The sequence below is a fragment of the Varroa jacobsoni genome, unplaced genomic scaffold, assembly GCF_002532875.2.
Source record: "Varroa jacobsoni isolate VJ856 unplaced genomic scaffold, vjacob_1.0 scaffold_1403, whole genome shotgun sequence".
NCBI lineage: Eukaryota > Metazoa > Arthropoda > Arachnida > Mesostigmata > Varroidae > Varroa > Varroa jacobsoni.
Window position 1 is genome coordinate 149,039 of NW_019214305.1, and position 15,799 is coordinate 164,837.

Genomic DNA, 15,799 nt, shown 5'->3' on the forward strand with positions numbered 1-15,799 from the left:
ACTCCTTGATGGATGGCGTCTAGTTAGACTTATTTCTTTCTCTCTGAAGCATGGAGAACCAGAATACGTTTGAGAATCCTGGCTTTGTTCGATCAAGGGCGCGAAGTTGATAGAAAGCAAGTTGGCAGTAAGTTAGTCTCAAACTACTGGTAGTGTATGTCACGCACACAGGGGACTTTCAGATCGAAGAGGGTTCGTGCAGTGTCAAGCGCGAAATGTCTTGGACCATCAAACATTGCTCTGCCAACAAAGTCTTTTGAATACTTTGAGGGTCATGCTCGCCGAAAGCACGCCTGTTAGGTGTAAGCGAAACCTATGAAGCGAGTTTACCACAGCAAACGGATCTTCTTAGGGGAACTTTATCGTCAAGGTCTTTTGCAAATTAACATCAAGCTTCAAGTAAGCAACATGGCCTTACAGGGTGGCTAAAGCTTGTTGGAGATAATATCCGTTAGCGACATACCAAAAAGGATCGTCTGTATCTAGAAGAATTTTACTGACAGCTAATGTTTTTTTAATCTCGCTGGTTACCATAGAGAATAGAAGTGCACTGAGGCTACCGCCCTGAACAGCGTCTATCGTTTGCTGGAAAGGACTTAGGTACGTTACATCATCATAGACATTGCCTTTAGTGTCCATAGATTGCGCTTTTCATTAATCAGATTGCTAACTCAAGTAAGACGATTTTCCGAAAGCCAAGTACACCGTCATAGAAAAGCTATAAATGAGACTTGAAGCTGTTGAACGAGTGGTTAAGCGAGTAGATCTAAAATATCAAAGTTTAGAACCTTCTACCCACCATATAGATACTATTTAAAGCTTAACAAGAAATTAGGATCAAACTGCTACAAGCACAGCAGGTCTGCATATAACTGATTTGATCCTTGAGCATGATGCTTACAAAGCAGGTAATCCTAGTCCTAGCAATAGGTTCACTAAATCATGTTTGACTCGAAGTGCCTTTAATTAAACTTTAATTAACAACCGCAATTATTACCTACCTCTGTTTATTATAGAAAACATTTTTGGAATCCGGCACAAATTCAAAAATTTCAATTTGGTACACCGCATTAGACTCAGCCATGTGTGTTTGTTTAACTTGCTTTTACTATATAGTCAGATCACTGGAGTGTCAGTGATATGCTCTTCATAATTATTGTTTGTAGCAATGTATTTTACGATTGGGGATTTTTAGCTACTATAGGATTTTTGTGCCCTGTTAAGTAATCGCAATAGCTAACTGCGTCACGTATTCGCTTCTAAGCATATAATCCATATGTACGGATCTGTATTACAATAATTACAAAGAGATCACTAACCCCTATTTCTTATTAGTTGAACTATATGTAATTTTTTTCTGCATAAAATCGAAAAAAACCAATCAACCATCCATTACCACTTTTCGAATTCCTGCATTATCTGAGAGTGAGTACGGCTCATTTCATAAACTCTTCAAATCGAATGAGCTGATGTATGACATAGTAATTAGTACCTTCTCCTCACCAACACTCTTTTCTTTAAATTGGATAAATTGTGCGTTCCATCCTCTTTGATTTTCTATAGGCCTGCCTCTTTTGGCTAATCACTCCACTTCGTAGCAGCCTTATTGTTGGTCCTTGTTGGGCTTTTATGTAGTCTATGCACCCCTCGCTACATACCCAGGACCACATACATACTTAACACTTACGACTGCTGGCGTGTTTCTCCATGGAGTTGCCAGGAAGATAGTTACCGGTCCTTGCTGAAGACTTGAGAAATGTATAAGCCTTTTTTGTGTCCTTTGTTTCCTAACTCGAAGAATTGTTCTGCAGTCGTCGGTTCAGTTATGGTGGAATCGTTGAGCAAGCAAAGTTAGCATGCTCCGCATACGTCGCGGACAAATTGCAGGTCTCTCGCAAGTCGGGGAGATAATAAGCATTTGCTATATTAGATTATAATGATTTATGTCTTCTGCGAAAAACAGTATACCTACTAGGAAACTAAATACTATTTATCACAGTAAAAGTTTTATCGTCATCATCCGAAAGATTTAAAGGCTAGGAGCATTTTTGAAACTTATGCTTTAACAGCCATTCAGTTAGTCAATCGATATTCTGTCGAGCACTTTGTTCTGTTACTTCACACATCCTACCTCAGACGGTTGCTATTTGTATGTATAACGGCTAAGTCGCATTACCAGTATAACGCCAACCAGCCGTTAAACGTATTTAAATTGTTTAACAAAGATTACTACAATCTACTACTTACATGCTCACCAAGACAAAATTCAACAAATTGACACAGTCTATGGAGGATTTTTTGAAATCTGTGAAATTCTTAAATAGCAAAAAATACTCTCAATATATTAATGGATTTCTTTAATCGCTGCAATCAGGCAATACCAGGAAACGTGAGCACTATAGCCAAGCATTGTCCGAACTCCAATTTTTTGTCCTATAACGTGCGAGCCTCACTTATATCGTCGTTCTGCTGCACTTTGTACGCGGGGCATTTAGACAAGGACATAATAAAGTAGTAAAAATAGGTATAGTTAATTACTAGACTTAGACGACACTACCGTTGCCTGTTCGCTTCCTGCGTTAGTACATGTAAATACATAATTTTTTACTATTAGCGTATTTCTATTTTCTATTAACGTATAAGGCGATACCGTGTACTTATCCTTGTAGATAAGTACACGGTACCGCCTTATACGTTAACAAGACATGGGGTTTCTAGTATGTCCGTTTGATAGAAATTTTTTAAATCAAGTAAGTTTATAAGTGCGACTTTCGATAACGGATTATATTTGTCTCCTGTTTCGGACTTTCTTACTGATAGGGAGGCAAGACATACTATACAAATTATATGAAGTATGAGGACAGACACCAATATACCTAACGAAAAGATTATCACTTAAATGAATGATTCCTCATACTATTATTCACGTCGTTTTATATAATTTTTCATAAAACGACGCCTAGCCAAAGGCACAATAATTGTAATTGATTGACTGACTGGATGGCTATTAAAAATTAAATTTTAAAAATACTCTTTTAAGTCTTTCGGATGATAACAGCAAAGCTTTTACTGCGATAAATGGTATTTTGTTTTGTAGTAAGTATATGGTTTCCTGCAGACGATATAAATCATTCAATAGCAAATGTTTATTATGCATGAAAGATAAATTTATAAAAGGAAATATGTTTACATGGCTAAACATTGAAAACAGTATCTGTGTGCAATATTTGATGCGTATGAAACACCTTACATTATTGCAATTAGGTAAGTGCTCGTTGTTTTTTTTCGTTCATTTTTTGGCCATTGGGGTAACACACGATAGTTTTTTGTATTTCACATTTAGAAATCGAAAATAGCCATTGATTCAGCTTACGCTACTTAAAAACGCAACTGATTTTTTTTGCACTTTTAAACCGTCTTCTTATGTTCTAATTTCTAATTAAATCTTTATATCATCTGCGTACACCTCGTGTTTATTATCATCTACATTTATTTATTCGCTCCCTTAGCGCTACTTCGAGACTACGAGAAAACGCTGTATAGGCCTTAACCACAAACAATAATGCTATAGAAATTCTAACTCGGGACAAAGGTAGTTACCACGCTAAGCTTTTAAGTACTAACTAAGCTAAAGGCTTTGGGCATAAATTTAATCCTAAACTCAATAACTAATAATTCCAGTTTGTGCAGAGGCAATGGGTAAATCACTCTGAAGGGCTTTATTTGTAACTACTAATGAGAGCCCAATCTTACTAACTCCTACCATTCGACTAGCAGTAATACCGACATTTAACGAAACTATATGGCCGTGAATAGAGAGGGCTATCCACGAAAGTAATGTCTATGCTATTATCGATAACTGTATATTTTCAGTTATCGAACACACTGAACATATCATTCCAAAATAGAACGGTAGTGTTCATGAAGAAAGTTCAAACTTTTTTGTGGATGGAAGATACATTTAAATCTAACGCTTTTTGCTGCAACGAATAATAATCATTGCAAGAGATGTTACTGCTTAATTCAGCTTGATGAACCTTGCCCAGTGTGTTACATAAAGCTCGTAAGCGTATTGAAGAACCGGTGGAAACGTAAATCAATTAAGTAATCTCTCAGTTCAAGCAGTACATTTCAGATTTATACATCAATAATGTTATTTAGAGACGTAACTTCAAACTACTTTAGTTCTAGCTTATAAAAAGTGTGAATGTTTCGATCAGTATCTTCTATTCAGTCTTTATGTAGAACAGGTAATCTTCGTTCCTGTAGTGCAAGGAAATCGATCTGAGTATAGAGGTTTGGAGGATGAATAGTCGACAAAGACGGGCGACAAAATCTGCTGAAGTAACCAGCGGGCGCAATGCGACGGTAATAAACTAGGAAGCAGTTTTTTTTAAAGTATCAACAAGTGGCTAAACTCACAGAGAAAGATAAATCTTTCTCAAACGGCATATAGCTGATTTCAAAATAACAAAATCACCCATTTATTAGATGGTGGCAGGAAAAAAATAAGCTAGAAGATAAAGATATAAGAAGACAAATAAATAAAGTCCATTGTCAAATATTGAATTTGCGTGTTTTATGGTCCTACATAGAACACCAGCCGTTTTAAATTTTATATACATGGTGTCATATTCGGTGAATTGAATGCTATGACCTCCTGATGAAGGTGAGGGCCTTCAATAATTAAACAAGCCAAAGTAGCTACTATTAGTGATCGTGCTCTAATAAAATAAAAGCATTCTGTATCTCAACAGAGTATGCAAATAGAGTTTTATATTCAGTAAACGGAACCACCAACTTTACATAGCGGACTCAGCTCAAGGTTAGTACTTTGGAAAGGAAGACGAAGAAAGCCATGAAAAGCTAAAGTTAAAACTATAATATTATCTATGCGAAGCTATAGTAAATACTCAACGGACTTCTGGAGTGCACCCAGCCAAACGTAAACACCATCAATTGCCCCATCGCCGGACCTAGCCATTACTCTTTCGCAGACACTTTGTCAGCCTGTCCTAATAGAAGGGAATTTGATTGCAGATGTACACCTTTGACCGATCGTCATTGCCCTGAGGCTCTGCAGCATCAAGTCCGTAGTTCTCTTGCAGCTAGCCGGTTACAGTTATTTTGTTTCGTCAATTTTCTCAAGTTAGCATTATACTCCATGAATGAAAGACACTCTGCTGTACCCTCCAGGGAAAAATAGTTATCCAGTGGACTGCGTCGCACATATACACATAGACTTCCATCTACTTAAAATTTAACTTAGAGCGATCACTCTAGCGGGTGATCGCTCTGTTGGGCTGGTCGACAGACACAAATTTGAGAATGTTGAGTCTAAGTCATACTATGTGGCTGACCAATAGATGGTTACATGAAACTAAGTTATGTGACATTAGAGAAAAGAGTCAATAGTAACAAAGTACTATTTACAACGTATAAATAGATAACGGTTATATAGAGGATCTTGCCATACAGAAATGGTATCTTAGTTAAACAGTGTTAGATATATATGGTTTGTTCATATAACTTATATATAGAGTTCGAAAAGTTACTACTGAATTACGGTATGCAGCATCTCCTAACGCATCTAATAGGTGTGATCATACCCCACGTTCCGATTTCCATTCCGGACTTAATAGTTAACGGGCGTGACAATATCAAACTCAACAGGAGAAGATACAATTATATATATATATATAAATACTTATTTACTAGACACTAGATTAGATAAACGTTTAAAGCACCACAATTCGCAGCAGGAGAAAAACATTATTTGTCAGAGAAAGAGTGTGGCAAGCCTCACGCACAAGACAGACCAAAATTTAATTGAAAACAATTAGACGAACAAAAGTGCTAGTAATACAAGGAAAAATGGTACCTCTCAGTAGTATTTTAATACTGACTGCAACGTTAAAAGAACTTAGAACATATTTATGCAAACGGTAAGGATTACATACAGTAGGTTATATTGTAAAAATATTTCGAATTTTTTATAGAATGTATATCGAATTCAATCCAATAACAGAATCCGAACAATAGACCTGGTATAGTAAATAGATCGTTACTTGTGTTCGAGAAAGCGTGAATTGGAGCACTTAATAACCTTTCATACCCGGTAACCTTTAAAGCTGGGCTATTTAACGGCCATGTGTGCCCATCCCAGACCATGTTTTCACTCTGAAGCCGCCAGCCCTGCACTGATTTCTATGGGCTGGGCACATCCTCTGGATTGTCAGCAAATCAGAGGTTATTTCTGTAGTTCATTTTTGTATTAAGAATATAAAGCCAGAGAAAAATCATGGGCAATATACTGCTTCATTTCATACAAAATTAGCAACAGAAATAAAGCATTTTGGTTTTATTGTACTCAAAAAGCATTTATCCGGCTTTTATGATGTATAAGGTGCATCTGAAAGCATTGTACACTCACTAAATACTGTATTCTATTAAGTGCCACCGGTGCTGTAATGTACCACTTCTACATTAAAGGTCTTCATCGAAAGAGATGAGTCGTTCATAATGCATAACTGAACGGCAGCATTTGACTTTGGAGCCCGCACGGATTTTTTTTGCCATGGATTTTCCGCATGTTAGAAGATGCATCTATTTTTCCTGAAACCCCTGGCTCATTTGTGACGTGATCTAGGGCGATCCAAGAAGTTCATTCAATAATTATAAGTAGCGTACTGCCTTAGGATCAGTTACCTACATCCTAAACAGAGTCATCTCTCAAGTGTCTAGATCCCTAACTATAGTATATGCAGGTTATAGAAAAATGTACGATGGAAGACAGCCAAAAAATGTATATTTCCCTAAATCGATTGTTCAAATAGACAACTGCACTAGACTTGAATTTCTCGCTTCGTAACTGTACAACATTGCGCTTCTGGTACAACAATCCGATAAATAGTTAAAAAATTGACGGTAACTAACTAATCTCAGCCAACTGCATCCGTGACTTAACGGTAACCACATCGATCAGTTTTACACACGAAAATCATGTGTGAAATCTTGTACCAGAAGAATGGACATACGTTTATTATTAATAGACCTGACTTGTGTATACGGTTCACTAGTTGTTGCGTGATGTGGATTATAACCTATGCGAATATAGCGAGAAGCGCAGAGCAAAGCAATGATAGGAAGGCTTCTCAAGCACATGCACAAAAGATATTTGTGTATCGCTTTCAGCAATCTCTACTATGACAAAGAGAACAAATAATGTTATGTATTTATTGCGTCACCAAAATTAAACAGAAATAATTATTGTCACGTAGTTCGCATACAGGTATAAACATTGCTTCTGTTTTTCCTTGTTTGATTCTCATTGTTTGATTAAAATTACAACAACATTTGGCAACATGTGGTATTGGAACAAGAAACTTCTGGATACGTATAAAGTTATTTCCGATGTAACGGACGTATAAATTATGTGATTGCAATAAATGTACTTCCGGTCCGCCAAACGTATTTATAAGATACCCTTTCGCCGGCCTGTTATTTGCCAGTTTCCATCTGTCTAACCTTTTTACTGTGACAAATACAGTGGCAGCGGTAGGATCTAAGCGAATGCGAACGGCTTAATTCACCGCTTGATGAACAGTCTGCAGCAAGCTAATATGTCCGGAGTCTTTGTTTTTAACGGGAACCATTTGATAAAATGGCTGAGGTAGATTACAGGTTTGGCGGCAGACGGCTACCTGAACAGGTGGTTTGACCCTTGAAGCCTTATCGACGTGGCGCATTTTGTATCTCACACGGTCTAGGTCAACTCAAGCGGATGCCTTATGAACTGATTACTGTACAGGCGACATTTCAGCGGCTAATGGAGGCGTACTAAGTAAATTGCAGTACTAGCTGCTTTTTGTACATCTCGTTGATGTCATCGTAAATTCAGGGGTTCAAGAGACATCCATACCGTTTTTTAGATGTAATTTCTGTCGTTAACGCCGGCAGTGCTTGTTCGTTATGTAGGAGGTCGTATATCTCGATCGTTGAATTTTCCAGGCTCTCTTTTAACCCAGAGAAACTTGTGGTGATTACAGAACTTCCTGGTCGTGGTCTTTTACTACCGTCGAGTCGTCCCGAGATCTTGCCAAGGTTACCTAACCACTATACAATTTGTTTAAAGCGTCCGCCTTTTCTGCGCCTCATCAGAGAGCATTTTTTTGCTTTCAAAGGGGCCCTAACAAGTGAATTATATAACACTTCTGGGAAAAGTTACCTATCGAAACATAGTGCCAACATCAGCAGAGGTGCTAGTCCAATTTGGCGTGGACGTAGAGCGCGTGCTAGCCTAGGCGAATAAACATTTTCGATTAAAAGAGAAGTGCAGCCGTCGGAGACAGTGTGCTTGGGTGTTGTTTAGACGATAAGGGAACTTCACCAATATCTGTATGGAGAGCGGTTCATCATATCAGGTCGCAGTAGCATGCTGATGTATTTGTAGAGCAAGAGGGACTTATACCAAGCGAATTCAGTGGGTCTAGGAGATGTTGGAATACGACTTCAATGTGCAGTCTTGAAGTAGCACGACAACCCGTAGTTGTCCTGTAGCGACTATAGTAATACTCCTGAAAAGGCTGATAAGTTACGGTGCGTTATCTGACGAACCCGCATGGATTTGCGGTGGTGATTATGCTCAACAGAATGGTTCGATTTCTATTACGGGTAGTCAGACAATACCACTTCTGGTCGCGAAGCCTCTGGCCGATCTTCCCGTGATCGACGATGTCAACTTTATTCGCTCTGTCATCAAGACCATTTGGATTTAACAAAGACTGACTCCCTGAGGCTATAAAACCGGTGCTATTGAGTAGAGAGTATTGCACGCGTTTCGTTCATTTTTTTCGTGCCCACCGATTGACAGCCCGGGCCCCGGTAAAAACTCTCACCGCCCTTTAGAATTAGCATGGGTCCATGGAGGTGGTCTTAAAATACAAGGCCATCTACTTTTAGGACCGACTTCAATTTTTGGCACGTTCCAATATCCGCCATTTAAGGACCGTCGTAATAGAGTAGATGTACGGCACGATTACGGCGCGTCTAAGAATTTGCTATAATCACCGGCTTCCCTGTCTGCACGATGGTCCCGACAGTCGTTTTTATAGTGAATAATATGGTCAGCGAGGTCCTAGGCGTGACACTATTCGAACTACTCCACGGGTTTAAGGCCTTGCTGTTAGAAGAGTTACTGAAGTCGCGGTTAGCCTTAGCCCGATCGTTTGGTATCCAAGCTACGGATAGAGGCCCATGCCCGGTTTCGTTAATGGAGGCGGGCTTCCGAAGAACGAAACTTTCTTGTGCAGAACGCTCCGGTTTAGTGAGCCCGTCTTCCTATGCCTCGCATGCAGCCCTACACGTTCCGGAAGCTGCTGTCCACGTTCAAGCCTAAATGAAACGTCGAGAAGTAAGTCACACGGTTAGCCTATCGTTTACGGAGTTCACGGCGGCACCTGTCGCCGCCAATCTACAGAATCTCATGAAAGACTGAGCGCGGGATAAAGACATTCTGTTCGGTAGCATGGACGAATGAAATAGGTATATAAATTACACAATACATGTATTTCCGGTTTCGGCCGGCTGTGACTACATACATCCCCCGCCGGCTGGTCAATGGTAAGCCTCCAGCAGTCGAAGCTCGCTACCGGCGCATCAGGTACTCTTTCGCCTTTTCCCCTGATGGACACCACCATTATATGAAAGTGCTTAGAAAACGATTGTGAGCTTCTTGAAGCTTCTCAAGTCATTTCCTGTCACGCGCGATTCACTGTACTCAGCGAGGTAATAAAATAATCTACGATATAGGGAGTTTATTGTACAGGAACGGATAAGAATGCAGAAAAGGAAATTTTCGAAGAATTAGTAACACATATATGGGGTCCCAGCTGCCGTATCAATAGCTCTACGCATGTAGAGCTCTTAGTACAACGATCTAGTAACATCGACCCCCTAATACAATTGGTAAATATTGTTTGTAAATACCTTGTAAAGGCAAAATTTATAAAATTTCACATGACTATTTCTTCTTTAAACCACTCAGTATCTCTGCACGACGACGTACTCTATAAATATTGTATGCTATGAATACTTTAAATGTAACCTTAAATTTTCAAAAACAAACTAAATAAAAAATACTACGTAGATATTTAAATAATCCTCACGAACACTTTTTGCTTAAGCTCTTCATTACAAATATCCTACACTTGTCTCTCTGAAATACGTGCGTGTATCGATAATTCTTTCGCCCATTGTTTACAATCACCATGGAAAGAAGCTTCCACTCAGAGACTTAGATGTATTTTAACATATTCATAACTACACCTTGCTCAGCTACTTATATCAACTTCTGTTGGTGTTTATATATATTTAAATGAGATATCTTAACATACAGCTCAGAAACCTTAGTTACACTGATCATAAATAAACCAAATATTTTAAAATTAAAGCTACCGACATAGTCAGGCAAAGATTAAATTCTTCCCACCCAATTGAATCATAAGCAGCCTGAATAAGTATCTTGCAGAAAGCGGCTGCATGCTGTGCCTTTTGTCTAGGTAAGCTTTAGCACATGGGGATATTGACGTAATAAATTATGTAACAAACGCGTTGGAAGTAAAGAACACTTGTAAATTTTAACAGTCCTCTGTTACGCTAATTGATGCTCGACGCCTTTAATAGTACAATTATCTTTAGATTGTACCTCAATATCACAAAAAATGTAGAGAAAAAATTCATACATGGTTATTTCTGCGAACGCTGAACCGCACATGATATTTTAGGCGGTATCTACTATTCTCTGAGGGATTTTTAACTTAATATCCCCTTTTCTTATTTTAAAACATACTAGCTTTTAGATACATATTTTTGGATAATAATATTTAGGATTCTTCTGCATGTTACCTTCGCTCAGATTCTAGAAAGATTGTATAACGTTTCGTACACCCTGTACGGATATATTTATGTAAATATATATATATATAGAATGTACTAGATGAGTATCGCCTAGTTTATGTGATTATGTAAAGAACGATGATCTTACAGAGATGACAATAGCATTGCACAAGAGTTCGCTCAAATTTTTCGAAAATGTTTTTCATAAGACATTTGTTGAATAAAACCTTATATCATAAGCACACTGGTTCAACGAACCCAATGCTCTGTCTCAAATGTATAGAATAGAATTGTATTTACATGATATGTTAATAGATCAACGGTATTAGTGTAGCAAATTGTAGAAATCTACACAGAAGGCAATGCCTTGCTCGCCATATTGCTGTTTGGTAAGCGTCTTTTTAGCAAGATCATCTTTATTGTTAGCCAACAATTTTCCGCCATGCCATGCCGCATTAACTGGGTCGTCCAGTTTAACATGAATGTCGTAGAGCTCTGGAACGAGGCTCCGCAGGTCACTAGCGACTCGTTCGCGAAATCCCGGAAAAAGTGCATTGCCACCAGTTAGGAGAATATTTGAGTACATATGCGGGTGCACCTAAAATGTGGAAAATGCACATTATCAATCATCAATCATTATCATGTATGAAATTAGGACGCTAAATGTACTCGCCCTCCCGTCATAGTACAACGGTGTGAGTGTATTTGAAAAAAACAAGCTAGCAATTATGATGTTTTATAAAATAAAACATTGCATGATGGATTATAACACATTACTTTAGCATGGTATATACGTACGTCCTTGGGCAATGACTTGACAGCGTGCGTCATTGCTTCACAGATTCCCATTTGATCAATACCAACATCAGATGGGTGAAAGAGCAGTTCTGGGACCTACGGAAAAACGGTGACATAAATAAAGTAATTGAGCACAATCATATACAGAATATTTCCTTTTATTTTAATTTTTGGTCAAAAATCGTTTGATATCAGGTCAGCTTTTTTCAGACAAAATACTTTGTTTTTCAGGAAATTCGGCTGCAGTCTTGTAAGGTGAAGAGTGAACCGCTTAGTACCAGTATCTACTTGATATAGATCAATCAATTTCAATTCAAACTTGAAACTTCAAAAAGTCAATTTTCTTCTAGTACCCACATATATTGAGACGAGCAAGCAGAGAGTGCATTTAATAGTCTAGCAGATACTCAAACCCCGACTTGAATTAACTTTTACAGTGTTTATTACTATATACACATTCAGCTGTGTAGGAGCGGATATACTATGCATTAGTTGAGTGCAACTGAAATCGACTCTTCTTCATAATGGCTCGCTTACTTGAAACCGCTCCAGGTTCATTCGTACAATCTGTTCGGTATCCGTTGCGCGCCCATTGGTTTGTTCCTTTGGTCTAACAAAGCCACGTTTAATCGACGTGTAATCAGGCAGGACATAGTCACGCCAAATTACATTATCCGGCAGACACTTTCGGGCTATGTCCATATCAGAGCGGTAATTCTGAGAGACGAAACATACATCTTCCTTTACCTAAAATGTTTGTCAACTAACTTTAGATTCTGCAAGCGTTTAGCTGAAAAGCTGTAACATCAGTTAATCTTTTAACTGTTTTTTTTTTATATGTTTACATGCGTAGGACGTTGTTGACCAACAAAACCCTCAACGGATTCTCACAAACATGTCTTCAAAGAACTGGATTAATTACCTGATTAATGACGTAAGTTTCATCCATGACGTTAAGTTGCCGAAATGAAATAACATCCTTCAAATAGTTTGTAAGTTTCTTGCCTCCGACATTGATCCTACGAATTCCCTCCTTCACGCGACGTCCCTTTACATACGGTACCACATGGCTAAAAGAGTAACCGGAATCCAACACCAGACTGCACAATGCCGATGGATTCTCCTGTAGCAAATAAAAGCAAAAGTGAGCCAGTTAATTTTCTATCTGTTTGTTCAGAGTTTGCTGGGATGACGGAAAAAGGAAATGAATTCAACAAGAAACCCTTAATCTTCCGAAAAAGCATCACTGGCATATTGCACTGGCACTAATCTATCGCTGACAGTCAATATCTCTAAACGAATCGATAAGTGAGTTTTTTCGATCAGAAGAACTCGATTCAAGAAATCCGTAACCACTCTTTTATTCTGATTAATTTAAAAAAACCGTCATCAAAAGTTCGTAATACTTGTTTTTATTACGCTCTTATGAACGTTACCCATATAGCTCATTTGAGAATTTGCTATGTAGGACAGACGAGGCATCTAATCTTAGAACGCAGAACTTCTTATAGTCAATATAATATTTCTATTATTTTCTGTGAATTGTTGTATTTTTTGGAAAAAAAACTATATTCAACTACGTCACTTACTTGGTGGTATTTATATGCAACAAGGGAACTAGGATTAATAACACATAGAGATTGAACACCGTAGTCCTCGAAGAAGATTTCTGTCAAGTTCTCCTGAATTGAGCAGAAGTCGAAATAAGGCTCGGTCAGGATAAGACCTGTCGACGAAAAATCTACACCAAGGCATTCTGAGCTGAACACATAGTCCCAAACCTGTTAATAAAATGTACAGCAATGCTTATGAACCTTTTCTCTTACATTTAACTCACGTTTTACAAATATTGTTTTTTTATTTATTTTAATATTTGTATTTATATTAATGTTTTATCAATATTGTTTGATGGTTTGTTAATTTACTAACTTTATTGAATAACGTTTGATTAAATCACATTTTGTTCGTCTTGAGTTCTTTCAATAATACTTATCGATTTGTCTACATTTTTTGATGCTACAATATACACGACAATTTCAGTTGTTATCCAAATAGATAGGCAGTAATGCATCGTCAGGCAACTTTGTTAAAATATACGACTTAGACCTACTTATCCACCCCCAACCATGATATCTTGATCGATCCCATTTACTTTTTACAGTGGAAACCAGCTTTCGTTTACAAAGGTGCACTCGTTGATTTACCTGCTTTTGAACTTCCCAATTAACGAGGTAGCCTCTTTCGTGGCACAAAATATAGTACAGCTGTGACATATCTTTACAGTCTTCGACCTGGAAAAGATCCGATAAGTTGATCCGATGATTTCTATTAAGCCACTTTAATTCTAATCTTGATGATAAAGATCTGTTTGTGACCGCAGGGCGGTAATATATTTAGTAGTAATGGCCTTTAGTTGAGAGCTGCATAAACAATTATTCGACTAGTTGTAGACACCACATGAATTAGATGAAAAGTTTATTTATATGTTGAAAGCTTTCGGTCACAGTTATAGCGCAAACTAGTTATCTAATTGACATGTTAAATTCTGTCATCTAGCTCGTCTACCAGTTGAATTAATCCAAACACCACGTGGATCAGTAGTACTGATCCTGCTTTATACAATTGACAGTTTAAAGAACGTTACCTGGTCGCCGATGAATCGCCTCCGGGTTTCAGATTTCGCCTTCGTGATTGCGTTCGGTATTAGCCGTGGTTGGTTATCAGTGGCATAGCCGACCTTCAGGGAGTTGGCCCCGTTGTCCATTATGAACATATGCTCGGCTGCCATGACGCTTTGTCCTTTCGGATCCGTTAAGCTAAAATAGCTAGCAAATGTCGTGCTTACCTAAAAAAACACACCACATAAATAGATTCAACTACACAACAAAACGTAGGCAAGCTTTATTATATTGGAAGTACCTTTTTTGGGCGTGCTAAATATATATTCTGACCTCAACACCGCAGTCAGATCACAATGTAATATTCACCTAGCTAATATCTGAGCACCACATCTATGCACTACTAAGACACAGGAAGCTTGTCCGACGAAGTCTAATGTAAAACGGTTTCAAATCGATAATAAGCAATAGTACCGGCCTCCCCTTGTTTGTCACTTGCTATTATTCTGAAGTTCATAGTTCAATGACACGTACTTTTTTTAGTATAGTCAATGCTGGACTACTTTAACAAGGGAGACCTTTTTATCCACTACACATACAGCAATCAATTAAGTGCTATCTGCATTTCGTTTGCGATCATTTGGGTAGCTTCACAATTGAATTGGGGCAAAGCACCGCCTTGGCGCGCATGTTGTTTGTTTCCAATTGAGTAGCGATTGGATGTAGCTGCGGCGCGTGTTCTGCAAAGACTGTTAATTTGGTCTAAATCGCCACAGATTCGGAATATATCTGATGCGATCCGTCACAACTGGTCATCGCCGTACAAAATGTAATGTTAGCTAATAAAAATCCGAAAAAAAGTGGTCGTTTGCAGAAACTGAAGAACTGCTACGGGTTCTTTCGTTCCTCTCAAAGTGGAGAGAGAGCTTTCGCTTTCAAGTATAATCAAACTGCCGGTCACCCAACTGATGTAAACAAACTACCTGAAGCAGTTATGCAAATGTCTTCATGATCGTGTTTTGTACGATCATTTCCGATTTTGTGTCATTTCGTCAAACGCTAGGAAGTTTGTGAAATTTGGTATAGGAGGTTGGCAAATAATATCACCAGTTAGTGCACCCTGTGCCATAGATATCCCGGGGGCGACAAATTGTACTGTTATCTTGACTCACTTTAGGATCAGTTAATTTTAAAATGGGACGTCGTTCGCTAACCTCTACAAAAGGAGGGAAGTTTATGAATCCAACAGATCAGGCTCGAAAGGAGGCGCGTAAAAAGGAACTAAAGAAAAACAAAAAACAACGTATGGCGGTACGACAAGCTGTCCTTAAGGGTAAAGATCCACACGCAATCATCGAAGACCTAATCAAGATTGATGAAATGCAATTCAATGTCACTTCTACTGCAGCTCCACCACTTTCCGAAAAGGTAATTTAGGCTTTAATAATCCTGTGTGTAATTAATAAATAGTGTCACAAATATATATA

At 38.3% G+C, this 15,799-nt stretch overlaps 2 protein-coding genes across 5 annotated transcripts in view; one reads left to right on the forward strand and one right to left on the reverse strand.

Moving 5' to 3' along the window:
- Positions 1 to 7,222: 7,222 nt before the first annotated feature.
- Arp6 (Actin-related protein 6) lies at positions 7,223 to 14,972 on the reverse strand. 4 transcript variants are annotated; one of them, XM_022849412.2, is made up of 9 exons: positions 14,847 to 14,972; positions 14,339 to 14,539; positions 13,899 to 13,985; positions 13,284 to 13,475; positions 12,617 to 12,817; positions 12,232 to 12,441; positions 11,695 to 11,790; positions 9,600 to 11,494; positions 7,223 to 9,393 (listed from the first exon to the last, which is right to left on the reverse strand). In XM_022849412.2, the coding sequence occupies exons 2-8, from the start codon at positions 14,480 to 14,482 to the stop codon at positions 11,222 to 11,224; spliced, it is 1,203 nt and encodes a 400-aa protein (XP_022705147.1). In that variant the 5' UTR covers positions 14,483 to 14,539; positions 14,847 to 14,972; the 3' UTR covers positions 7,223 to 9,393; positions 9,600 to 11,221. The 4 variants fall into 4 exon arrangements, with proteins under 4 accessions (XP_022705147.1, XP_022705146.1, XP_022705149.1 ...); XM_022849411.2 differs by having other exon boundaries at positions 14,339 to 14,570; XM_022849414.1 differs by having other exon boundaries at positions 14,339 to 14,570; positions 14,787 to 14,853.
- A 300-nt stretch (positions 14,973 to 15,272) lies between these two features.
- The window catches only part of LOC111269657 (uncharacterized), a 5,250-nt gene continuing 4,723 nt past the window's right edge, over positions 15,273 to 15,799 (forward strand). Inside the window, exon 1 of the mRNA XM_022849410.2 lies at positions 15,273 to 15,740. Coding sequence (XP_022705145.1) covers positions 15,507 to 15,740 — 234 coding nt within the window. The 5' untranslated portion in view covers positions 15,273 to 15,506. The remainder of the gene's footprint in view (positions 15,741 to 15,799) is intronic.